Genomic DNA, 26,103 nt, shown 5'->3' with positions numbered 1-26,103 from the left:
ACCAACTCCTTTTATTTTTATTTATTTATTTTCCAGAAATATCTATTTCAATACTAAAATAACGACTGAGCAGTGGATCAGCCCACCAGGCAGAGTCCCTCTAATTAAAGTGAGATTTCTGTAAGTGGTCAGAAATTGTCTCAAGAAATGGAACACACTTGTCCCATATGCAGTAGCATATTTAAAATATAACCATTCTGTGTTATATTTCAAAGCCAAATGATCTAATAACACAGAGAGGAAGGTTAAAAGACATTCGATACCTGAGAAAATTAAATCACATCAGTTTTCTTTAATTCACCTTGTTGTGCCACAATCTTACTTTTCCTTTCCTACACAGTACTGTGTAACAATGGATAACTCCTTTCAGTCAGCTCTCTGCTGTGGAGGGAAGTCCTCACAGTGATATCTGTGCAAATGGACTTTGCTTGAAGAAATAGTAGTGACTGCTATATATGCTTCACTGTTTTTTCACAATTCCTTCACTATGTCCACAGCACTACCCCTTAACTAAAAGAACTGTAGACCAAGCAGCTTTTACCCATTGCTTTCTCTGACCAAGATCAAGGCTGTTCAAAGACCATCATCACCATGTGGCTGAGGAAAAGAGTGAGAACTGAACAGTATCAGCATATTGCAGGTACTGTAGCACACCCCATCTCACTACTTACCCAGCTATTTTACTGTCATTTTGGAAATAAATAGAAAAGGCATGTCAGAACCACCACAGATCCCATATCTGATGAAAACTGCAGAAGGAAAAGCTGCACAGCTTCTCTCTTCATACATACAAACAATATCTAGAAGCACTTAAAGCAATTTCATTCTTTTGTTCCATGTTTGCATCCACCCACAATGATATTACGGTTGAACGCAAACCCCATAATTTGTCAGTTGCTACTGAAGCTGGGTTAGAATGATTCTACAGAACTTCCCCCAAAGAAAAACCAAGGGCAAAGAATAGCTGGCAAAGACACTATCATTACAGTATCTTTCTCACAGGCTCAGCTTTTTAAGATTGCCAAGAGTCTCCCTCCTGTTAGAAAAGCATTACTGTAACATCTAAATAGGTAAAAAAGTGAAGTATAAACACAAGCAAGCACTAGGTGTGGTGCTGGTGACAAATCTCAAACACTGACTTTCACAGATTGAGGGTAATTGATCCCTCCTTCAAACAAACTTCTTATGAGAACTTCCTCCTGTCTGCAGACTGCAAGTATCCAGATTCCCTGAAACCCGGTTTGGAATAATTCCCGTATTTTAAATACTATAATTTAAAGAAGAGGTATGTAAAAACATCAGTGGCTTGGGGAACCTAATTATATATTTAATTTCCTGCTCTACGTATTTATAGGAGTTACCTTCTACACCTTCACCTGGCGTTAGACACGTTTCGTTGCCTGAGTTCTCATCTGGAAACTGAGTGCAGTCAGTATCTTCCGGCCACTGCAGACCTACAATCCCAAGCACAGACTCACAGCGTTCCTTAGACTGTACACATAATGCCCTGAGGAGACAAAGTGGAATAGCACTAAGTAACTGAGTGAAAGTCTTATAAATTTCCAGCTATTGGAAGTTAATAATCCTAGCCAAAGTTAAAGTTGAAGAACAAGGAAAAATCAGTATATCACATTTCTTAAAAAAAAAAATAAATCAAAAGATATGTTAGAATCACAGAATAGTTAGGGTTGGAAGGACCTTAAGATCATCTAGCTCAACCCCCCTGCCATGGGCAGGGATTCCTCACACTAAACCATGTCACCCAAGGCTCTGTCCAACCTGGCCCTGAACACCGCCAGGGATGGAGCATTCACAACTTCCTTGGGCAACCCATTCCAGTGCCTCACCACGCTTACAGTAAAGAACTTCTTCCTTGTATCCAATCTAAACTTCCCCTCTTTATGTTTTAACCCGCTACCCCTTGTTCTATCACTACAGTCCCTAATGAAGAGTCCCTCCCCAGCATCCCTATAGGCCCCCTTCAGATACTGGAAGGCTGCTATGAGGTCTCCAAACAGCCTTCTCTTCTCCAGGCTGAACAGCCCCAACTTTCTCAGCCTATCTTCATATGGGAGGTGCTCCAGTCCCCTGATCATCCTCATGGCCCTTCTCTGGACTTGTTCCAACAGTTCCATGTCCTTTTTATGTTGAGGACACCAGAACTGCACACAATACTCCAGGTGAGGTCTCATGAGAGCAGAGTAGAGGGGCAGGATCACCTCCTTCGACCTGCTGGTCACGCTCCTTTTGATGCAGCCCAGGATACAGTTGGCTTTCTGGGCTGCAAAATGTTGCTACTGTTGAAATATTATTTAAGTTACTGTATGCAGACTATTACCTGTGTTATAATAGCCAAATACAAATACTTACAAGCATCCTCTCTTCTGTAAGGGAAGGCAGATAACTTTTTTTAAGAAGCATTAAATGTTCTCCTTCAAGAAAAAAGCCAAATACTTTTCGTACCAGTGAAATGGTACCTCTTCTGATGATGCTACCTCAGGAAACAAGTGGCTTCAGAAGGACAAAATATTTAAACCTGCAAACTACAGAGCAAGGAACTACCCAAGGAATTCAATAAAATTAAAAGCCTGGGAAAAATCAAAGCACAGGTCAACCTAGTCTTAGGTTGCAGTCAGAGCAACAGAAGCTTGTACCATACCTGGAGAAAGGTGGAGAAAGGCATGAATATAGAACTCCTGCTGCTGACCATACAAAATTAGTTCAGTTTATCTAGATAAATATCCTGTCTCTCAAAAGAGCCAATGTCAACTGTTTCAAAAGTACAAAGAGTATTTTGCATAATAATCCCCTATTATTTTAAACATTATTTAAAATATTTAGCAAGTACTTTTGCTCAGAATCACAGCTGATGTGCTGTTCAATAGAGTAGTCTTTTATCTGCGGTATTTTTAATTCCTGTTTGTTTCAACTTCCTTTTTTTTTTATTTTTGTGGAATATTAAGTAGGCAGTATAGGATTAGGAACCTCAACATCCTTTTCATCTTTTCATGTCATGTGTCATGCTTAACAGATATGCATCAAAGCTGTTCTTAAAAACTCTTCAGTTGGCAAGATTGCATATACTACCTCATCATTCATTCTTATGCACGGGTATCTATTATTTTCCTTCTCTCTGACCTATGGCTCTCCTGATGTATTTTAAATCCACTGCTTCCTGGTTAACCTCAGTGAACATGGTGAACAATTTCTTTCCTCAAGGAAACTCACCTTCACCTATCTGAAGGCTAAGATGTCTCCCCAAGCCATCTCCTGTATCTAGACTCAGCAACGCATTTAGTTGCACGTTTTAGATCATATTTTCTAAATCAATAATAATTTGGACTTTCTCCTACCATTTCAAAGAAAATTCTCTTTTCTTCTTATGCACTAAAGACTACTCAAGAATAGGATCCCAACCATTTCTATATATATGTAGGGTTTTTTTTTCAGTTTCCTTCATGTCATTTTAAATTTGCCTTTTCTTTAGTTTGATTAATTTTTCCAGATCTTTCTTTTGGAAACAGAAACTCCTTTCATGCAAGGCATTTTATTCCACCCATTTTCCTTTGATCTTTTGACCAATGGACATTTTTCTTTTTCCTGCAATAAGCTTGGAGAAATACAGTGACCAAAACCAGGCAAAAGGATCCATTTAGTATTAATTATTTTATGCTCTTTTGAGAAAACAATACATTATTAATCTTCTCAAATTTAATTTTGCTTTGGGGGACTTCATGAAAAACAGTCAATGTTTTTTTTGCACCAAACAATTCGCCATTGAGTTGAGCACTAGAAGGAATGGATGACTGGATTGACATTGGTTAACCATACTGTAGTTACAGATTCTTTCCTTTTAGACCTTCCTGAATATCAAAAAGTTTTACTCTCACTAGTTTGTAACCTCAGCATTCTGAATGATAGAAACTTTTATTTACCTATGGCAAAAACCCAACAACAATATTGTTCTATGATTCTATTGTAAGACAGCTAGGAAATTGGAAGAGCAATTGGCACTCCCCCCCTAAGTCTTTTCCCCATTCCCATAGTGAGACTCAGCTGGGCTTTCAGAACAGACTTGTTTATTTACTTCTCAGTCAAATCTCATCTGTGGTACTGTCTACAAATTAACCTAAGTCAACAGTTAACAAGAGAACACATCACTAAGCAAAGAAATCTCTCCTTTCCTGGTATGAGAAAGAAATCAAGGTTAGCAAAAAAAATCTAACATAGAAATGTGTAATTTTCTGCAATAGAACTCAATCTAGCACTTTTCTAAAGAACATTAAGCATACTTAGCAGATAACTAAAACATCTTTTGACTCTCCCAGTTCAATAATGGGATGCCTAAATTGATGCCAACATATAAGGGACATGAGATTTGACCAAGATTATTCTTCATACACATCTGTCACAGTTTTGAAACAACATCAAAGTCAGCTGGAGACTCTTTGAATATGCAGATATCATCATCTCCATGACATTGTAGGTGAACATGACTAAGAAGGCATTTACTGCTCCCAAAATAAGGGACATTGATAAACTTTTCTTTATATTGATATATTAAATGTATTTAATTTTTTCTACAGATATGCTTTACATTTATCAATTAAATCAAGTTTATTGGTATAAGGCTATACGCGTTTTCATTCCTAGAACATTTTTACATTATATCTGTGTCTGAAATCCTCCCCAAATTATTTTAAAGCAAACACTATAGATCCCAATGGAACCCTCCAAGGTATCCCTTATTGATAAAAACACTCTCTACTTGGAATCGAACATAAAAGCAAAACCTGAAAACAATTACAGAAGTAGAGCTTTGAATCCTGGGATGCAAAATTTTATGTTGCGTATTCAATCTGATCTAAATATGATGTTACCCTGTTTTGAGGAGGAAGTTGATCAGATGACTTTCAGAGGTTCCCTTCAAAGTAAATAATTCTATGGTTTCTACAAGTTTCTCTTTGTCTAATACTTTAAATTTGAAAACTATGCAACTATATTCTGATACTTCTTAAAATCTCTTAGCTAGGTATGCAGTTGATGAAGCAAAGAACCTATACTTTATCTTTTATCCCTGTACGTTAAAATAAGCTAGCCAAATTTTCATAGAATCATAGGATGATTTGGATTGGAAGGGACCTTACAGCTCATCTACTTGTTCTTATAAAAAAGTCTCTCACCAGCTTTCTTGTAGGTACACTTTAGGCACTACAAGGCTGCTATAAAGGCTCCCTGGAGCCTTTTCCAGGTTGAAGAAGCCCAACCCTCTCAGCCTATCTTCATAGCAGAAGTACTCCAGCCTCTGATCATTTTGTGGCCCTTCTCTGTGTTCACTCTAATGGATCCATGTCCTTCTCACGCTGAGGGGCCCAGAGCTAAGCACAGTACTCCAAGTGGGGTCTCATGAGAGTAAAGTAGAGGGGCAGGATCACCTCCTTCGACCTGCTGGTCACGCTCCTCTTGGTGCAGCCCAGGATACGGTTGGCTTTCTGGGCTGAGAGCACACACTGAAGCCAGCTCATGTCCAGTTTCTCATCAACCAACAGCCCCAAGTCTTTCTTCTCAGGACTGCTCTGAATCCGTTCTCCACTCAGCCTGTAGTTGTGCTTGGGATTGTCCTGACCCAGGCAAGTCGACCAGGTCCTCGCAGTTGGCCTTGTTGAACTTCAAAAGGTTTGCACCTGTAAAGGTTCCTCTGGATGGCATCCCTTCCTTCCAGTTTGTTGACCACACCACACAGCTTGATGTCATCAGCAAACGTGCTGAGGGCACACTCAATCCCACTATCCATGTTGACTACAAAGATGCAGAATAGTGCCAGTCCTAATACCTATCCCTGAGGATCGCCATTCATCCTTGGTCTCCATGTGGACATTGAGTCATTGACCATAAGTCTTTGAGTATGACAATCCAGACAATTCCTTATCCACTGGGTAGTCCACCTGTCAAATTCATGCCTCTCCAGTCTAGAGATAAAGATGCTGTGCAGGACAGTACCTTGAAGAAGTTTAGGTAGATGATATCAGTGGCTCTTCCCTTACCCACCAATGCCATACCCCATTGTAGGAGTCCACCAAATTTGTCAGGCACAATTTGCCCTTAGTGAAGCCATGTTGGCAGTCACCAATAATGTATCTTAGCATAGTTTCCAGGAGGAAACTGCTCCGTCATCTTGCTGGGCTCTGAGGTGAGATTCACTGGCCTGTAGTTCCCCACGTCTTCACTTTTCCCGTATTTAAAAATGGGGGTTATTTCTACCCTTTTCCAGCAGGTGGGAACTTCACCAGACTGCCACAGCTCCTCAAATACGACAGATAATGTCTTGGCAAATTTATCTGCCGGTTCCTACAGGACCTGCAGATGCATCTCATCAGCTCCCATGGACTTGTGTACCTTCAAGTTCCTGAGATGATCTCAAACCTGATCTCCTACAGTGGGTGCTTGTTTATTCTCCAAGTGCCTGCCTTTGCCTTCTGTGACTTTGGCAGTGTGGTTGGAGCACTTGTCAGTGAAAACCAAACACAGAAAAGCCACTGACTACCTTGGTCTTTTCCACGTCCATGGTCTCTTGTTTCCTTACAGAGGCGGTCCACATTTTCCCTAGTCTTCCTTTTATCCCCAATGTACCTACAGAAGTTTTTCTTGTTGCCCTTAATGCCCCTAGCCATATTTAGTTCTATTTATTACACTGCTTTCTTAAAGAAAAAGAAAGAAAAAAATTCAAACAAGCAAGCCTGAAAGAATTTACACAAACCACTCTGTAACTTTGCATATATAAAATATTCTAACCTTCCTGTTAGGTCCCTATGCAAGAATTAAACAATATCTGGGTAAATTTCCCTGTGACTTATTCTTAACTTACATTAAGAACCACATAGCTAAAGTAATTGTCCTGGGTTCAGCAGTGGCAGTCATTTTTCTCCTTTTTAGTAGCTGGTGCAGTGCTATGGTTTTGACTTTCAGCCTGGGAACAATGCTGATAACACCGATATTTTTAGTTGCTGCTCAGTAATGTTTACTCCGATAAAGGACTTTCTGAGTCTCATGCTCTGCCAGGAAGGAGGGGAAGCTGGGAGGAAGCAGAGACAGGACACCTGACCCAAACTAGCCAAAGAGGTATTCCATACCACAGCACATAATGCTCAGGATGTAGAACTGGGGGCAGTTACCTGGAAGGGCTAGATTGCTGCTTGGGTCAGGTTGGGTATCGGTCGGTGGGTGGTGAGCAGCTGTATTCTCTTACCTTGTTATTTCCCTTATCATTACTGGTGGTAGCAGTAGTGGTTTGTGCTATACCTTAGTTACGGGACTGTTCTTATCTCAACCCATGGGAGTTACATCCTTTTGATTCTCCTTCCCATCCATCCAGGAGCAGGGGAAGGAAGAAGCTGGGGAGTGAGTGAGCGGCTGTGTGGTTCTGAGTCACCAGCTGAGCTTAAACCACAACAGTAATGTTATCTATTTGTCAACAATGTCACATGGTAGGAAACTTTAGGACATGTATTGCAAATTGCAATGCACTTTTCTTTCAAGACAGTAGATGTTAATTGATCAATATCATCAAGGTAGGCCCATTAAAAGATACAGAAATACAGTACAAGAAGGCTTTAGCAGCCAGTTGCTCAAAGAGCTCCACCTGCTGATCAGGTTTATTAGCTCTCCTAATCTGCAACAACTGCTGCTACCAAAATGACAAGATTTACAGAACATAGTTTCTTTTGAACATAACCCTGAAAAGTACACTCGTGTTAATTGATGAGGATGGTGGAAAAGCTAATCTGACAAGCAGAAAGACTAAATTAGTCTGTAATTCAGAAAGATGCAGTACTCCTCTAATTTAGAAAGGTAAGTATGCATTAAAATTTCAAGTTTTGTTAATGGTATTTGGATAGGGCTTTGCATAGTTGAAGTGATATACAAATGCAAGGAACTATTACAAATGCTGATGTTCCAAATTAAATTAGTTGATTCTATGTTTAAATACCCTTTATAGCAGTACAACTCTAATCAAACTCAGAAATGGACAGTACTTTGTACAAAGCTCACAGCAACCTTCTGGACATGTTGTCCAACCGTGAGGTGGGTGGGTTGAACAACTGGTTGAAGGGCAGAACTTAAAGGGTTGTAGTGAATGGGGCTACATCTGGCTGGTAACTGGTCACCAGCAGTGTTCCTCATCGTTCAGTTTCAGGGCCAGTTCAGTTCACTGTATTTACCAATTGTCTGGACACAGGAGTTGAATGCAGCAAGTCTGCTGACGGTATCTGAGAGGTGCTGTTGACACTCTTGAGGGACAAGAGGTCTTGCAGAGGGCTCTGGATAGATTGCACTATCGGGCAGTGATTAATGAGATGAAATTTAACAAGCTAAAATGCCATATTCTGCACTTAGGACAGAGTAACATCAGCATAAGTATAAATTGTGCAAGTAGTGGGTGGAGAGCAGCCCTGGGGAAAAGATCTGGTAGTGCTGGTCAACAGCAGACTTGATACAATTCAGAGGTGTTCCCTGGCAGCCAAGAGAGCAAACCGCACCCTGGGGTGCATCAAGCACAGTATAACCAGCCGGTCAAAAGAGGTCATTATCTCACTGTATTCAGCATTGTAGGGCCTCAACTTGAGTGATGTCTGAAGTTCTGGAACCCACAATTTAAGAAGGATGTGAGGTCTTTGAATGAGTCCAAAGGAGGGCAGCAAAGCTGGTGAAAGGGCTGGAAGGAATGTCCTATGAGGAGCAGCTAAGGACTCTGGGCTTGTCTAGTTCAGAGAAAAGAAGGCTGAAGAGCAACCTCATCGCTGTCTACAGCTTCCTGAGGAGAGGAAGCAGAGAGGGAGGTGCTTACCTCTTCTCCCTGGTATCCAGAGACAGAACACATGGCAATGGTTCAAAGCTGAACCAGGGGAGGTTTTCACTGGAGATTAGGAAGCATTTCTTGACAGAGAGTGTTGTCAAACACTGGAACAGGCTTCCTAGAGAGGCAGTTGATGCCCAAGGCCCGTCAGTATTTAAGAGGCTTTTGGAAAATGCCCTTAATAATATGCTTTAACTTGGTGAGCCCTGAATTGGTCAGGGAATTGGACTAGATGATTACTGTAGGTCCCTTCCAAATGAAAGCCTGTTTTATTCAATATATATATATTTTGAAAATTATTAAACTGCTATTCCTCCCCTTGTTTTGAGTACTTCAGAAACTAATCAAATCAGTAATACACACGTATAATGAACTGAATTTAATGACCTTTTAAAATATCATTTTCTACTTTTTGCTATGGAATTGCAAACCAAAATTTCTGCATTCTGAATGGTAACAGAAAATTGGGAAAGACTAACATGATGGACAATGTCAGTCAAGAATTAAAAGAAGTATAGCATAGTACCTGCAAGGTGGGATCCGCTGATTTGTATGGGGGTCACATTTTGGTACTAAGATTGTACAGGCAAAAAACATAAGGTACTTGTAGCAGTTGGTCTGAACCAAGGCTGGGAAAAGAGAAGATTCCCAGCTGATAGAAGCTTCCTTCTGCGTCCTGTGTCCCAGGTAGTTTGGGTAATAAGTATAGTTGTAAGGCAAGTTCATACAGAGCTCCAGAGTAATTGATTCACATTGACCTTTCACAGAAAGAAAACAAAACAAAACAAAAAACAGAAACACAAATGGTGTGAGATGAAATGAAATACAGAAGAAATAATTTAACAAATTTATCAGTCAGGGGATTTCCTCAAAGGCTTGAGAAACTACAAAGTTTCAAAGCTCAAGACCCCATATAAGTAAACAAAGGTGGGTTTGACCTCTGACTACCTAATAACCAATTCAGAGACTTACATTCCCTTACCGACATGCATTAACTTCCTGAGTAACATCTTAACTTTAACATGGTACAATAAACCATTCTTTAAAAACAGATTTATTCTTTCCAAATTAAGTTTCTGATAATTTTCAAGTGTTCCTATATCGTAAAACAATGCACCCATAATACAACTCATACTGGCAGGGCAACTGTCAAAATTAAGAAGACTGGGATTATATGATACTTTGGGTTGGAAAAGATCTCAGGAGATCTGTAGTCCAATGTCCCGCTCAAAGCTTTGTCAGCTCTGAGGACTGATCAGGTTTCTCAAAGCTTTGTTTAGTTGGGTCTTGAAAAATCTCTAATGACAGAAACTCCACAATTTCTCTGTATAGAAAGCAGAAGGCAGGTTTTTTTATTATTTTTTTTTTGCATCCCAAGATCTGGAGGAAGAATGAGGACACTTGTGTTATGTATTGCACAAACACTGAGTATGAGACAGTCTACATGATAATAATTAAATTCAGATAAGACATAATTTATAATAAAGTGAATGATAAGCAAGAACAACTAAATGCAACAGCTACAAGCCCATATGATCACACTGACTATAGCTATATAGTCATTCAGCTTTTAGGGAGCTCATCACAACACACATTAAACTGACCAAGTATTTTAGATTTAAAATATTGTATAGCTCTTGTATTTCTTCTCAAGCTGGTAGTCAGAAATAGTTACTTTTTAATTTTCCACCACAACAGAAAAGTTCTGATGAAAAAGTGTACTAAAAAAGTAAGACAAGAAAGTAATTTGTTACCAAAAGACTGCAAATATATTTGCCTGTTCTGAAAGCAAACATATCTTAACATGATTAATACTGTCTACCAGCCAGTTGTGGCAACTGTGTGATTCTATAGCTGCACCTTTGACAGGAAGAAGACCCAAGAGCCAGTTAATCAGCTGATCAGCCGAACTGTCATTCTTGGACTGGTGTTCCCTGTTATAACCTCTTTTAGTATTTACCTATAATCTGAAGATTATGAAGTTCATTTTATATACAACTTTACCTCTCTGCTAAATCCTTGCATACTGCACATACTTGTGTCACCTCAAACCATTTAGTCCCAGCTTTGGGGTATATGAGGTTCAAAGACTACAAAAATCCTCATCACACTACTGTGATTTCCTGTTCCTTTTGAACTCTTTCTTGTCCTCCCACACTTCAGTTGCCCAGATCAGTTTGGTTTTGTCTTTTGATTTTTCCCCAGTAAGCATCTTTTCTTGATGTGTACAGAATATTACATGCTCATCAGTATTTCATGATGTAACCCGAGTAAATGGACCCAAAAGCACATGCAGCATTTAAGTGTTGTATAACATAACATTTGAAACTAAATGGCAGGAATGCTTACGTTTCAGTCTCTCATTTGTTATGACTCATATTTACAGGCGTTTAGGTGAATTCCAGGAGATCTAGTCCACTGAAATGTCTTTGCAGGATATAAGTTTTCACTTTACATGTTTTCAATATGATTACAATTCATTTTTTCACTGCTTTTAGAATGCTTCTATTGCATTATATGCAAAGATGTCATTGTAGGTTTGAAAATAGTAACTTTTTACTCTTAAACCCAATTCCGTACAATCCACAAGCAGAGTAACAAAGAGAATATACATTCCAGGGGAACACCTGACTGAGTTCAAGTAACCCAAATGTTAGTCTTTCCTTCTGATATCTGTCCTACAGTTTTTCTTGCTGCTCCCTTATTTATAGTACATATAAGTACAAGCTAGCGAGTAGGAAACAAGGAATAAAATTTGTTCCATCTTATCCTAAAGAAAAAGGAAAAAAGGCAAAAACCAAAAAACAAACATCACACTAAAAAAAGCAAAAGAAGAAAAAGAAACCAACCCCAAAACAAAACCCCAAAAAACCCAAACAAACACACACAAAAAAAAAAAACAAAACAAAACCCCACAACCAAGAAACCAAACTCATAAACCATCAGATTATGCCTGGGTTTAATATCTTCATGTATTAACTTGCTCTACTTACTATGCAGAAGTTAGTTCCAAACATAGTAACATAAGTGAATGGGGTATTTCACAGAATTGTAGAAGGGTTGAAGTTGGAAGAGACCTCTGGAGATCATCTGGTCCAATCCCCCTTGCTTAGGCACGACCACCTAGAGCAGGTTGTGCAGAACCATGCCCAGACAGCTTCTGACTGTCTAGGGAGTCTCTACAACCTCTTCCAGACAACCTGTGTTCAATCACCCTGCCAGTAAAACAAGTGTTTCATTATATTCAGTTATCCTTATACTCCCATGTTTCAGTTTGTGCCCATTGCCTTCAGTTCTGCCACAGAGCACCAAAAAACCAAAATAGCCTCCCTCTGTTGTCTTTACACTCTCCACGCAGATATTTGTTCTGTTATACTAAATATATTATTACTGCTTTATAATGCCAGCCTAAACTGATCAGACATTATCACTCATGCAGAATATCAATTTAACCAATACTGAGAAATGTGGCCTATGCTTTGGAATTCTCCAACTAAAGTGTTATTTGGGTGAGAAAATACTTCTTTGTCAACACTGACGTTTTTCATGGGAATTCTCATGTCTCCCCAAAGATGAAATATCTCTGGTCAAAATATGAACAGCAAAAATAACATGAAAAAAGACAACATTACTTCCAGATGTTATGCAAGAAAAACCTCTCCCAGATTCTCTTGCTGTTCCATTGTGTATAAACAATTAAATATTCACTGGACCAGAATGGGAGAGAGATGATCTGCAAATCTAATTCAGATTATGTGTTACTCCTGTTGAGAACTATGGACTGTTGCCCATAATATGCCAAGGAAGTATCTTCACTAAAAAGCTCTTGGGCTTCTTATGACATGGAATAGGAACATTGTTTTAGAACTCAAATATCACACATCAAAAAAAGTTTTTCACTGTCTTGTAACATAGTGCCAGGCACTCAAACGTCTTCCAAAATTACTTCCCAATACATACAATGGGATACAAAAATTTGCATTTTTCAGAGAAGATTTTGGACAAACTGTTCTGTACTACAGTCATTCTCATACTGATTTATCCACAAGAAAGATGAGTCCAAGAAAGAAAGTACACTTTCAGCTCTCTCTTTTTGTGAGAGCAACTGAATTGAGTCACACTGCTCGAAAGATTGTTGCCTTTTAGAGGGCTGTAGCTGCTCATTATGAAAGGTAATTTGCTTAAGAGAGAACTGCTCTCTGAGTAGGTAAGAACAAGAGGCTGCTGTGGGTACTTACATATTTTTGTTATTTGTTGGGTAAGGCTGCTGCTGGTGTCTTTTGCCACCCAGAAGACCTGTCCTATGGACAACTGGTGATTACACAGCCACCAGCTGTGACTCCAATGCTGTTTCTGTCACAATATATCAGATACATTTTACATGGTCCTTACTAAGCAGTTTAAACTCTAAGTATTTAAAAATAAATACAATTACAAAATACTGTCTTTTCTTGACCTGAGTAAATGTAAAGTTACTACCATTTTAAACATAAACCAGGGTTTAGTGTAATGCCGGTTAACTTTTAGAAGCATTATGAGTAAAACTTTGAAACAATAAATAGAAGTATGGAAGCCCCATTCCTGGGCAAACCACAGCTTTGTGGCAATGTCAGTAATGCTCAAATAAAAAAGCTGATCTTCACATGGAGAAACTGAAAAGCAACACCTGTTCTTAAAGGCTCAGGATGCTAAAGCTGATGCTTCTCCTGCAGACAGAGAGATCTGAGACTAAATATCCTTCACTCCCATGAGCATTCAGCCCACAGAGGATCAATCTTATCACACCCATTTAAATTTGTGACTAGCTAAAGTGGAGTTATTCAAGTCAGCAATTATATCTTAATCAATACTTGTGTATTCTGACCTTAAATGATCAGGAAAATATGACTTTCAAGTCTCACCAAAGATAAGGAAAGATTACTTGAAGAACTGTTTTCTGTGGAGATGCCAGACACCTACAGTTTGAAGGGGTTTCAGCAGGAACTGCAGATGTGGTCAACAACCGAAGTAATTTGATCTGTTGTGATACCTCATGTTTTATTTCTCATTTTTTTAGTGTACGTATCCCATGTATATTGCTTCCTTTTCACCGGGAGAGGGATAACCTCTCACAGGAGATAATATTGCAAGGCACAGATGAGAAAATGACTGAGATAATTCAATGAAGATACCTGAGATTTCAAAAAGGAAAAAAGATACTATTTTAAAAATTAAGTTTTTAATACAAGTTTTTAAAAAATAAAGTGTATTTTTGTTAGCTTTGTGTTATTTGGATGCTTTCCTTCCCATTTCATAACCCTTTCTAAATATCTCTTGGGGTTTGATATTTCTTGGTTTGGTTCACAACAGGCAAGTAAAAAACCCCAACACCTACTACTCCAATCACTTTAGAAGGCTCCTTCCCACCTGAATAATTTGATTATGGATTAAAGGCCAGATTTACACAGGTGATGTACATGATAGGCATCTGCTGCAGACCACCTTTAACAAAAAGAGGATGTAGATGAACCTTTCTTGAGAGCTGAGGATGCCTCCTGATTGCAGGCCTGGTACTTATGAGAATTTTATTCATGTTGACATCTGCTTGGAGAACAGCAAGCTGGTCTTAATACAGAGCCTCCTTAGAGCACAGGAGTCCATTCCAATGCAAAGCAAGTCAAGATGATTCTATGATTCTATGAGAAACTGCGTCATAAGACCACCTTGTCTGAATGTGATTCTCCTGACCAAGCTCAAACACAAAAAAATACACAGAAGACATAAGAGGGGATGCAGCACTGAAGTGGAACACAGAGAAATTTCCCAAGCAAGAATGGAGTTAGAAAAGCCAAAGCTCAGCTAGAGTTGAAACTACTGGACAACGTAAAGGGCAAGAAGGAATGCTGTTGTAAGTATACTGGCAGCAAAAGGAAACAAAAAAAAAGATATGGGTCTGCTGCCCATTGTGGCAGTGGAGCTAGTTACAAGATACACAGAAAAGGCGAAGGTACTCTATGTCTTTTTAGCCTCAGTTTCCAGTGAGGAATATCACTGAAAGGCTGCTTTATATCATATATCATACAAGATGTATTGGTCAGAAGAATAAGTAGTTTTGCCAGTTTGAATATCAAAATTATTCCTTCATAAAAGGGCTAAAAGTTCTCCACACTACTAAACACCGCATCATGTTTTCTTGTATATTGAAATTAAACCAGTAGCTTCTGCTTTACACTTACACTGTGTTGTTACTTCGTGTAAACACTGAAAGTCAGTAGATGTTAAGAAGCACAACTGTAAATAGCCTTTAAGAACGTATCAAAAATTCACAGAAGGGAAAACACCTCAATGTCAAATGTTAGGATCTCTAAGTACATCAATAATAAAAAGTTATGATGGAACTTCTGTTTCAACTTTGCCCTTTTCAATATTTAATCATTACACATGTGCATTAGATAGTAAATTAAAGTATTATTTACCGTGTCCTACCCTGCATCCTCATTATACGCTAAACCACTCTAAAACAGTGACAGTGCAAAGCATGTGACCTACTTACTGCAGTTTGTCTGGCTGTTTCTCATCTCACAGAGAGAAGCTCCACAGGGATCAGGACAGGAAGTACATCTCTGGTCTCCCTCCTGACAGAGGGTTTGACCTGAGGAAAATAGAAATTTACTATTCTAATTATTTACCAGACTAATAAAAATTACTGGAGTGCAGCAATGAGAAAATGCAGAGTTTACTTTACAATTAAGTATTTACTTTACATAATTAAGCACCCTACAGCATTTCGAGTGTAGCAAGAAAATGTAAGAAAGAAAAGCGTGCAGGAGTGTCCAGATGTCACTTTTCTTTACCTGTATACTTAAAATAAGAATTTATATCCCAGTTTCCAATTGAGAGGTATGGATCTCTGAAAGCCATTTACCATTCTGCAGCAAAAGTATGAAAAGTCATATAAATCAGATTTTGGAGGGAACAATAGGTTCTAGTTGAAAGAGAATATTTTCTGGGAATCATTCCTCAGTGCCATTCAGTTGATCTGCTTCTCATTTTATGATTGTTTTGGTGGACAATAAAAATCATCCTGGAGAAAGGTCATCAAAACTGAAGTGCCATTGTCCTTTTCTGGCTGGTTAAAACACAAACAACAATAAGAAACCCCAAAAGGCTAAGGTCCTAAAAATGGAATTCAGAGCAACTAAAACCAGCATTTCATCAAAACACTTCTGAATGTATCACCTGGGTAGTTAGTTTTGCTGACAAATCCCTGGACTTCTCTCTGTGTCACAGTGGTGATAGCTCCTTTCCAAACCATTAAATTATCTCTTCAATGTGACTTTTGCAAAAGCATTCATTTAATTTACTATTCTGTACACAGAGACTGAACAGTTTGGATTACATCATCATCATCTCATCCTCTTTAAAATGGGTTATTGCAACTACTACTTGGTGTTTGTATTGCACTATGCAATTGATTATTATTGAACATTAATCAGTCATGGCGTCCTTATATTGGAGTACAGAAGATTCTTAAGAAACATCTTGTTTCAATGATCTTGACAACAGCCTCATCCCAAAGAACTGACAGTGTAGTAATGTGGATTTACTTCCTTTCATACATGTTATATATTGAAGCAATAGAGGTACTTTCTTTAGCTGTAACAACTGACTGTCTTATTTTACAGGTGCAGCTGATTGCAAAATTGAACTTTAAAAATAGGGAAAACTTCTTAAATTCTAAGCCTATTACAAATAATGACATTAAAATTAATTTTTTAAGTTTGCTCCAACCCCTTCTTATCCCACAGGGGAAGAGTTTCTCAACTCTTTAAAATTCCTTTTGGTGCAATGTAGATTCTTTTGATCCAAGCACAGTCAATACTGAATTTCTATAAACACACTCTACTCTCTCTTTTGAAGGGATCACAGAACCAGCTGTGTATTTATCTTATGATAACAGGTGTGTTCTACTCTAATAACTTTTGAATAGGTTGCCTTATTACCGCTACATCTGACAACAGTAGGGTTTTCTACATAAAGTTAACTAATTTCTTTAAAAATTAAATTCGAAAAAGTATGTCATTAATAATTCTCACTTTGAAGGAAAGGCTGCTATCTGAACCTACCTTACCATAAACAAGAGAATTACATGAGAAAAATATCCTCAAATATTGTGAAACCTTCACAACATCACATTTCTTTCCGAATGTCAAAATGTACCACAGGACACAAGTCTTTGGGAAACATGTTCTGGGGCTCAAAAAACTGCCTGGTTTCCTTTTCTTTCATATAAACCATCATGAGCCAGCTATTAAGTAGCTGTGAAAACTTACATCTTCATACATTTTTCCTTAGTAACACTAACTCATTAATTTATTTAGGAAAACATCCTTTCTCTGATTCCCAAGTACTGAAGAAAAAATAATTTTCATGAGAAAATTCCTTCTCAAATGGCACCAGTTCCTCTGATAGTAGCTTCTAATTGCTGCAGACAGTGTGAATATATATCAATTTATTTTAAGTAACAGCTCATCATGTCAGATAACCAAAACCTATACTAAATATCACCTCCATTTCCTTAACTTTTTATATTTTTAAGGACTAATAAAGCTCTGCTTACAAATTTCGCTGTGAAAGCAGACACCAGAGAACATTATCAAGTGTTATTTGAAAGGGAATGAAAGTAAATGCCAGACAGCTTTAGCTAAAGACACTTCAGAACAAAGCAGTCAATGACGGGTTCAGTAAGAGCAGTAAAATGGGGGATACCCTTACTTTCACTGCAGTTTTCTTCATCACTTCCATCTTTACAGTCATTATCTCCATCACACTGGAATGCACTAGGAATGCACTGCCCATTTCTGCACTCCACCAGACCCTGACTGTGACATGCTAGAGAGAAAAAAACGATGATACACTGGTTAACTTAGATTAATGAAGGTCTTAGTTAGTTTTGAACACTATCCTGAAGTTATTTCAGGAGGAGCTAATACCACTGCTTAGCACTGAAAGTCACTAGAAGACATTTTTCATTGTATGTAGGCTATGCTTTCAACAGCTTACAGCTACAACAAACATACAAAAGCATCATTTTTACTCAACTGAAAATTGTCATGTTTTCTTTGCCCACTTACTTACATTCTTTAATTCAGAATGCATTCTTAGGTTTCAGGGAAAATTCTAGGATAGTGGCTGTGAGGTCAACCACTGAATGGCAGCAAGAATCAAAGCCATATAAGTGTATCTCTTATGACAACTTTAATCATATTAAAACATATGCTAGTTCCCCAAGGCTTGATTTTGCAACCTTGGTAATATACTAGGGTAGTTGTTTTGCAGATATATACCATTATCATCGGAGAAGAGAGAAGTGCAGACTCTGACAAGCTTTGATAGGTTGCATACAGACACATGAGAAAGCTGACACAAACTCAGAATGCCTACAGTTTAGAGATTATATACGTTCATTCATTATTGTTTAAGGGGAACATCACAATTAATAAAAAGGTAATTCTGTAATTAAGCTGAAACACAAGGCAGCGCTGGGAGATCTCAACAATGGCAACAAGTGTTTAATCTGCTGCAGTCGTCTTCCAGTAGGGACGTTTATAAAGTGCAAATTTTGCAAATCAAGTAAACTTGTAGTTTTGCCTCACAAGTAGTAAGTAAATATACTACTTATCTTACATTATTTTCATTTTTAAAGAAATAAAAAACTGATTTAGAAATTAAAGGAACTTACAGCAATTGATTTCATCTGATTTGTCTATACAATCATGGTCACCATCACATACCCAATCAGCAGTTATACATCTCCCATCTCCACATTGATGATGTGTCACTGGATTACAATCTAATTAAAATTCAAATGTGAGGAAAAAAAAAAAAAAGGATGATAAATTACAATTTGTGTATTTTGTGATTTTGATCAATTGTCCTATGCCTATAAGCTAATCATTCTTACCAATGAGCCATTTTGAAGTTGTAATATACAATAAGAGATTTTTCTGTTCCTGGAGATTTTTTTGGCAGATTTTAGTTAAATATGTTCTGAATTCTATTGCATATATAGATATTGATGCACTTACTCCTTCTCTCAGTTGCACAGTTGTTTCAATTTGCAAATAAACACATTTCTAACGTTTGTTGAGCAGATTAAAAGATCTTCTTTATTCCCATAATGAAATGCCTTTCAGTTAGCCAACATTTCCAGTTGCCATCAGGGAAAATCATTCCCTACATTTATGTTTTTACTATGAAGTAAAAAAAAAATGTTTCATTTGCCATTTTTGGCGCTTAATCAGAAACCTATTTTGCATACACTCAGAATTTTTCATAAGAATGATCTACAAGGAAACTATTCCAATCTTCATCTTACTTTTCCTACCCAAGTACTTCCACAAATAAATAAAAGCATTCTTTTGACCAGTCTGATTTTACACCAAAATAAATACAGAGTGTAGACAGTCTGATATGAGACCCACTTATAACCTGTACAAAAAGTTAGATCTTAAATTTTCTATATAAAAAAAAAACCAAACTATCTCAAGATAATGATGGTAGGAGTTAGATAAACATTCAGAAAAATCTTGAATCAAAGATGTTTTCTGAAAAACAAACAAACAAAAACCAACCAACCAACCAACCAAAAAGGAGCAACCAGAACTGACAAAAAGTAGTGAAAGATTTTGGAGTCTTAGAGTATGTTTAATTTGGAGAAGAAACATTAAAAAAAACTATCAGAAAAAATGTGCACTGATTTTCAGTTTTGAAATTTCCTGGGATTTTCCTTAGAAAAGCAAAAGAAAAAAAAAGTGAGATATAATATTTTAAATGTTTAACACCCATTTTAGAGCACTTAATTTGTCTTAGGTGTAGCACCAGGAGAAAAAGTTAAAAAAACTAAGGCTTTCAAAGTTTTGTAATATTTACATGTGCTAATTATTCGTTTTTTTATGGCAAAACTCCATCTTTTCCCTATGAAATTCAAGTGTAGGTAGAAAGACATATAAGAAGGCAGAACATACAAAGCTGATTGAAAGCAGAATTTGAAAGAAACATAATTTGATCATCAAAATATGCCAGTTCACCCTGAAGCTTATATAAAAACAGTTCAGCTACAAAGCAGTTGCCATATAACCAGTGTGTAAGCTCTTACGGTTTCCTTTAATCTCAGTTAAATTCAGCCATGCGTCCTGGGTTCAGCAGTAGCAGTTATTTTTCTCCTTCTTGGTAGCTGGTGCAGTGCTGTGTTTTGACTTTCAGCTTGGGAACAGAGCTGATAACAATGATGTTTTGGTTTGGCCAAGGACTTTGTGAGGCTCATGCTCTGCCAGGGAGGAGGGGAAGCCGGGAGGAAGCAGAGACAGGACACCTGACCCAAACTGACCAAAGAGGTATTCCATACCACAGCACGTCATGTCCAGGATGTAACTGGGAGTTAGCCGGAAGGGCTTGGAGACTGCAGGGTTGGAGGAGGTATGGGTCGGTGCTTGGTTGGGCTGGGGGGGCAAGTTATCGGTCAGCTGCTGGTGAGGTGATGTATTCTCTTCTTTGTTATTTCCTTTATCATTGTTATTATTGGTAGTAGCAGTAGTGATTTGTGTTATACCTTAGTTACTAAACTGTTCTTATCTCAACCCGTGGGAGTTGCATTCTTTTTGACTCTCCTCTCCATCCCTCTGGGAGTAGGGGGAGGGAAAGAAGGGGGGGGGAAGTGAGTGAACGAGTTACATGACTGGGTTTAAACCACGACACCATGTTAGCAAGAAAGCAAACATAACATCTTGAATTAGTTTAAAACAAATTATGAATCACAGTATTTCTTCAAAGTACCACTACCTTCAAAATTTTGACTGACCCAGAGATCTCCTTTAAATCTTTACAAATGGCACATAAAATCTGTGAGTTGTTTTTACTTTGCCCAAAGAGAATAACAGCAGGTTATATTACTCTTTCAATAGTTTAAGGAAAAAGATTGCTGATTTAGGCAGTACTGGTATGTTAAAGACTTCAGAAAAGCATAAAACTTTCACTTACCACAGTTCTGTTCATCGCTAAGGTCTCCACAGTCATCATATCCATCACAAACAAACGTATAATTTAGGCATTTTCCTGTGTCACAGCGAAATACATCATCACTGCAGTCTACAAAACAAATTTTTGTAAAATGTTAACATGACTTTGGAACATTCATATGAGCTATGAATGTATTGATTAAATCTAAATTAGCTGAAGGCCCACCCCAATTTACAGGTATGCATTAATACCCAATGTGTTTCAGTTTATTAGAATCTAATATGGAAGAACAAGAAAGATGAAAAGCAGTTTTTAGACATTTTTATTACCAATTGCTTTTTTGATCAATGCCATAAGGAGAAAGCTCTCCGTTTACACATATGGACCAAAATGTTTAATTATACTTATACACATACAGCTCTTGAGTAAGGTTGTGGGTTTCATCAGTTAGATTACTAGGACAGACTTGAGAACCTGATGTAGATATTAGGTACACCTGAAGCTTCTATCAGCAAAATCAAGATCCCCAGACCATGCTTTTTAGCCTACCTTTGATCTTGCAATGGTTTTGAATGAGTTTTATGCCTTATGCAGAATTTGGCCTAATGCTGTCTGATCAAAGAATTCTTTGGACTGTCAGCCCTAGGTGGGTTTAGCCTTTCTTTCCATGGCTGAGTCCTTCAGTAAAGCCCAGATAATATTCTCTGAGAATATCCAGAATGTTTGATAGAAACATGGAATCTAACTTGTAGTAGTTAAGAAAGGGGGGAGAAGAGAAAACAAGGTTGGCAGTGTCTGGTCCCATTAGTAATAACTTTTTAACTCTAGGCTTTTTCTTCACATATGGCTTTTCCAGGGAGAATACCAGGATACAGAACAGGTATCTGGACCACCCCTTCTTCCTTTTGAAGCTATGCCAGTGGAACCAAGGAAGTTCTTTGTGCCCTTTCTTACTGGGATAAGTGAGCATTTTAAATGAGCTCTTTCCTGGAGAATATACAGAGAGAGATCCAAGAGCAGGCAGTGGAACAAGGCACAAGTCTTTCCCCTCAGCTGAGATGCTCTACCACTAAACAACAGAATCATGCTACTGTTTGCTTTTCTCCTGTTGGCATGTGACTCCTGTGCTCAAGATTGCACAGTGGTCCCGCTTTGAAAGATGGATGTCCTTCTAAGTATATTACACATTGTAAGGGGCAGCATTCTCTCAGAAGGTGCAGTGGGGTTTCTATCCATCCAGATCAATGCCAGCCAAGTGTTCCACCTCCTAGGTGAGTACTCTAAGTTTTGCAAGGTTTTACCACCCTCAGTTCTAGAACTTGAACACGAATCACTTCATCCACTCCCCCACAGAAGTATTTGTACTTTCTACAAGTTTCACATCATCTTAGAAAGTACAAACAAAATTTACAGCACAATGCAAAGGACAATGTTTCAGGGCATAATGTAAAATAATATGGCTAAACCATGAGCTTTGTAGTCAATAGTTAATTGACAAGAACAAAAGGCATAGAACAGTAAATACCAAATACCCCAAACTAAATGAAAATGTTTAAGTTCTAGTTTTAGAACAGAACACTTTCAGCAGAAAAACAGCCTGCTGAAAGCAAAATTCTAAGTGTTACTTGTTTTGAGTTTGCAATGGCATGAAGTACTCTGGCAATATTTATCCTTACCAATCAGTTTGTAACTGACAATTTCTGTGTTTGTATTGCTCCTCATGCAAATGAAAAAAAAGCTGTCTTTTTCTATGTTGTTTCCTCTGGGTAAGTTTATTGTTTTATTTCCATCCATACCCTCATTCCTGTTTACATTCATTCCTATGTAGCTGCACAGTGTCCTTTAGGGTATAGCAGCTGTCCTGCCCACACTGACAGGGTAAACAAAAAGAATATGAATTTTCTTGCAAGGAAATAAGATTCACTTGATGAAAATCTAACAGTCTTGACATACATTTCCTTCAAGATATTGGCAATAATATATTGGATGGGGTAGCTAGTTACTTCTATCAGAATAAGATGGGCACATTGCAGCTGCCATTTGTAAAAGACAATGATGGTAGAAGTTCAGTTTTCATGCAATTAAATACTAATTCTTATTGTATACTCCACAAAACACAAATAAACCCTGGTCAAACCTTTGCATTCTGCAATCCTTCCGTCTCTACTCACGCATACCCTGTTTTCACCCCTTCACTATTGCATCATATTGTCCTTCTGACCATGAATCACCTCAGCTGAACACTCAAGATTTTACATTAAAAGATGTAGGGATTTTAAATTTTAAAGCTGTATATTTAAAGACATATGTGCAGACTCAATGTACATTTTGTGCCACTTCAAGGAGTAAATAAGACCTTAATTCAACAAGACGTTCTACCCCGGGGTATGGCATGCAGTGGCCCATGTGTGTAAACAGTTTCATTTGTATTTTATTACCAAAATGGTCTTCATCTTGTTTACCCTCAGTGAAAGAGAAGTATGATTGAGAAAGTCACAAAGGAAGGAAGAGGAAGCAAGTGTATGTATTAAGAAAGTATGCGTCTAAGTGCAGCCAGAAGGCTGTAAGAGATCCTGTTGCATTTGGTACATTACATATAAAAACTTGTTCATCAGGATCCTTCTGACAGACTCAAGTTTTGGCACTGTTAAGTTATGCATTTGTAGATCTCTGTTACAGCTTCTTTCCTGTTCAGATTCCTATGTGATAGCTGGCTGAGCTGAATTCCAATTCTTCAGCTGGCAACCTACATTGCACAAAGTCACAGACTAAATGATAAAGGAAACATGGTGAAATCCTAAATACCGGTTTTAGGCTGCAGCTGTGAAAGTAGTGACACAGCTAAGTAAATTAAACTATACGTTCAAAAAGAGGCATGGATTTTTCTAAAGCCTAACTATTGCCTGCATACTTATTATGGCCCATCAAAGGGAAGAAGAGAAAAATGCAAGTCAAGAGCCAGGAAAAAAAGAAGACTGGTGATTGGTTTCTTGATGCAGAATCCCGAAAGGAGATTCTAGCAAGAATTATTAATAAATATGAAAAACATTAAAAACAGAGACTTCTACACTTCATAACGCATATAATTTTCAGCATTAAAACTAAGGAGGCGCAGCTGTAAGATTCACTTATGTAACTTTAGACATCTACATCATTTGGTTTATAAAGCACATAGGCCATCTAAATTATCTGCTTCAAATCAGACAAATCATGCATCAGAAGTGTCTGTTTCCCTTGACTGACTTTCCATACAGCTAGTTTAGACATTTAGCTCAGATAAAGTCACCTGTAAAGGGACAGACGACTCTGTCCCTAATGTATGCCATAACTAAAACCCAAGGACATCTCTCCAATATAGTAATATCTAAAACAAATATAAGAAGTCCTGTATTTTGGGACTGCAGATGCGGGAAGCTTCGACAGGAACCTGGACATCCCAGCAGGATGCCTCTGGATACATGTACTTTTTTTTGATCTCGAATTATGAACCAAACCTGATTGAGTAGTGCCTTCAAGACCAATGATACTGAGGTGAATGCGCTTCATCTCTTGTCACCTCATCCTGTTGTCTTAGGAGATAAGCACAGCATTGCACCCACCAGGTTATGGAATTGACACTGAAGCAGCAGACAAAGCAAGCTCCTCTGCTATTACTTCAGATGTCTTTTTGTAACAAAAACAGGGGAAGAAACTTGGAGATGGATAAAAAAATATTAACCTTAGTATTAAATAAATAGGAAAGGAAATATATGTGTGCACGAAGGTGTCAGAAGCAAAAGCAGAACAGGATTTAAAGGTGTGCTATATGTTACTTGCTACAGAACACTGGAAGTGCAATTTCATTTAAATAATCATGCAGCAAGAAGATGAATAACAACCTGACACAAGATAAAGCAACAAAAATCCAAATAGAATCATTTAGGTTGGAAAAGACCCTTAAAATCATCAAGTACAACCGTTAACCCAGCACTGCTAAGTGCACCACTAAATCACATCCCTAAGCACCACATTCACATGTCTTATAAATACTCCCAGGTATGGTGACACAATCACTTCCCTGGGCAGCCTGTTACAATTCTTGAAAACCCTTTTGGTGAAGAAATCTTTCCTAATATCCAATCTAAACGTCTCCTGGCACAACTTGAGGCTGTTTCCTCGTCTTGGATTGCTACTTGGGAGAAAAGACCAACCCCACCTCAGTACAACCTCCTGTCAGGTAGTTGTAGAGAGCAGTGAGGTCCCCCTGAGCTTTCTCTTCTCCAGACTAAATACTCCCAGTTCCCTTGGCCATTCCTCATCAGACTTGTGCTCCAGACCCTTCATCAGCTTTGTTGCCCTTTTCTGGATCCACTCCAGCATCTCAATGTCTCTCTTGTAGTGAGGAGCCCAGAACTGAACACAGGATTTGAGGTGCAGCCTCACCTGTGCCAAGTACAGGGGGATGATCACTGCCCTGGCCCTGCTGGCTATGCTATTGCTGATACAGGCCAGGATGCTGTTTCCCTTTTTGGCTGCCTGGGTACAAGCTGGCTCATGTTCAGCAGCTGCTGAGCAATACCCCCAGGTCCTTTTCTGCAGGGCAGTTTTCCCCAGCCTGTAACACTGCATGGGGTTGTTGTAACCCAAGTGCAGGACCCAGCATGTAACCTTAGGGAATTTTACACAATTGGCCTCAGCCCATCAATCCAGCCCATCAGTCCAGATCCCTCCAAGAAGCCTTCCTACACTCAAGCAGATTAACACTAACACCCAATTTAGTGTCATCTTCAAATTGAGACCCCAGTCAACCCAAAGATCAACAACAACCCAGGTGATACAGGGTTGTTAAGACTGTAAAATGTTTGTCATAAGAGTAAACTGTTGCTGCCAAACAAAACATTATGAGCACACAAAAGCCTAGTGGGTTTTGCTGTCAGACAAGTTATTCTGGCCAGACCACTTGTTTATATACTAGGGGTGAGACAATTAAATCAATGAGATTGAGTGCAAATGAGCAAAATAGGTTTTTAAGGATACATATGGCCTTTCTTCTTGCTGAGGTTACCCATTCAGTTTTGTTACATTTATTTCCTACAGAAACAATGATTAATTTGAATTGTTTGATTTCAAGCAAAACATGAAGCTAAATAATTTATATCAGATTGTTGTACATATCATATTGCAATTCGTAAAGTTCATGCCTCTGATTGCTACCTTCTGGGCCTAACCATTCATCCAGTTTTCAATCTGCCTCAATTTTCAACCCCTCTCAT

At 38.3% G+C, this 26,103-nt stretch overlaps 1 protein-coding gene across 2 annotated transcripts in view; it reads right to left on the bottom strand.

The window, feature by feature from the left end:
* Window positions 1-26,103, bottom strand: part of CORIN (corin, serine peptidase) — a 141,020-nt gene that overhangs the window by 35,377 nt on the left and 79,540 nt on the right. For both annotated transcript variants that reach the window (XM_062607533.1, XM_062607543.1), the window contains 6 exons: window positions 20,873-20,980; window positions 18,576-18,686; window positions 17,609-17,725; window positions 15,387-15,485; window positions 9,381-9,612; window positions 1,362-1,507 (listed from right to left, as the gene is read on the bottom strand). In XM_062607533.1, coding sequence (XP_062463517.1) covers window positions 1,362-1,507; window positions 9,381-9,612; window positions 15,387-15,485; window positions 17,609-17,725; window positions 18,576-18,686; window positions 20,873-20,980 — 813 coding nt within the window. The remainder of the gene's footprint in view (window positions 1-1,361; window positions 1,508-9,380; window positions 9,613-15,386; window positions 15,486-17,608; window positions 17,726-18,575; window positions 18,687-20,872; window positions 20,981-26,103) is intronic.

This window comes from Pezoporus occidentalis, unplaced genomic scaffold (assembly GCF_034315485.1).
Source record: "Pezoporus occidentalis ecotype Australia unplaced genomic scaffold, CSIRO_AGI_Poc_V1 ctg1, whole genome shotgun sequence".
Taxonomy (NCBI): domain Eukaryota; kingdom Metazoa; phylum Chordata; class Aves; order Psittaciformes; family Psittacidae; genus Pezoporus; species Pezoporus occidentalis.
The sequence above is the reverse complement of the archived record's forward strand: the minus strand, read 5'-3'. Positions and strand labels throughout refer to the sequence as shown.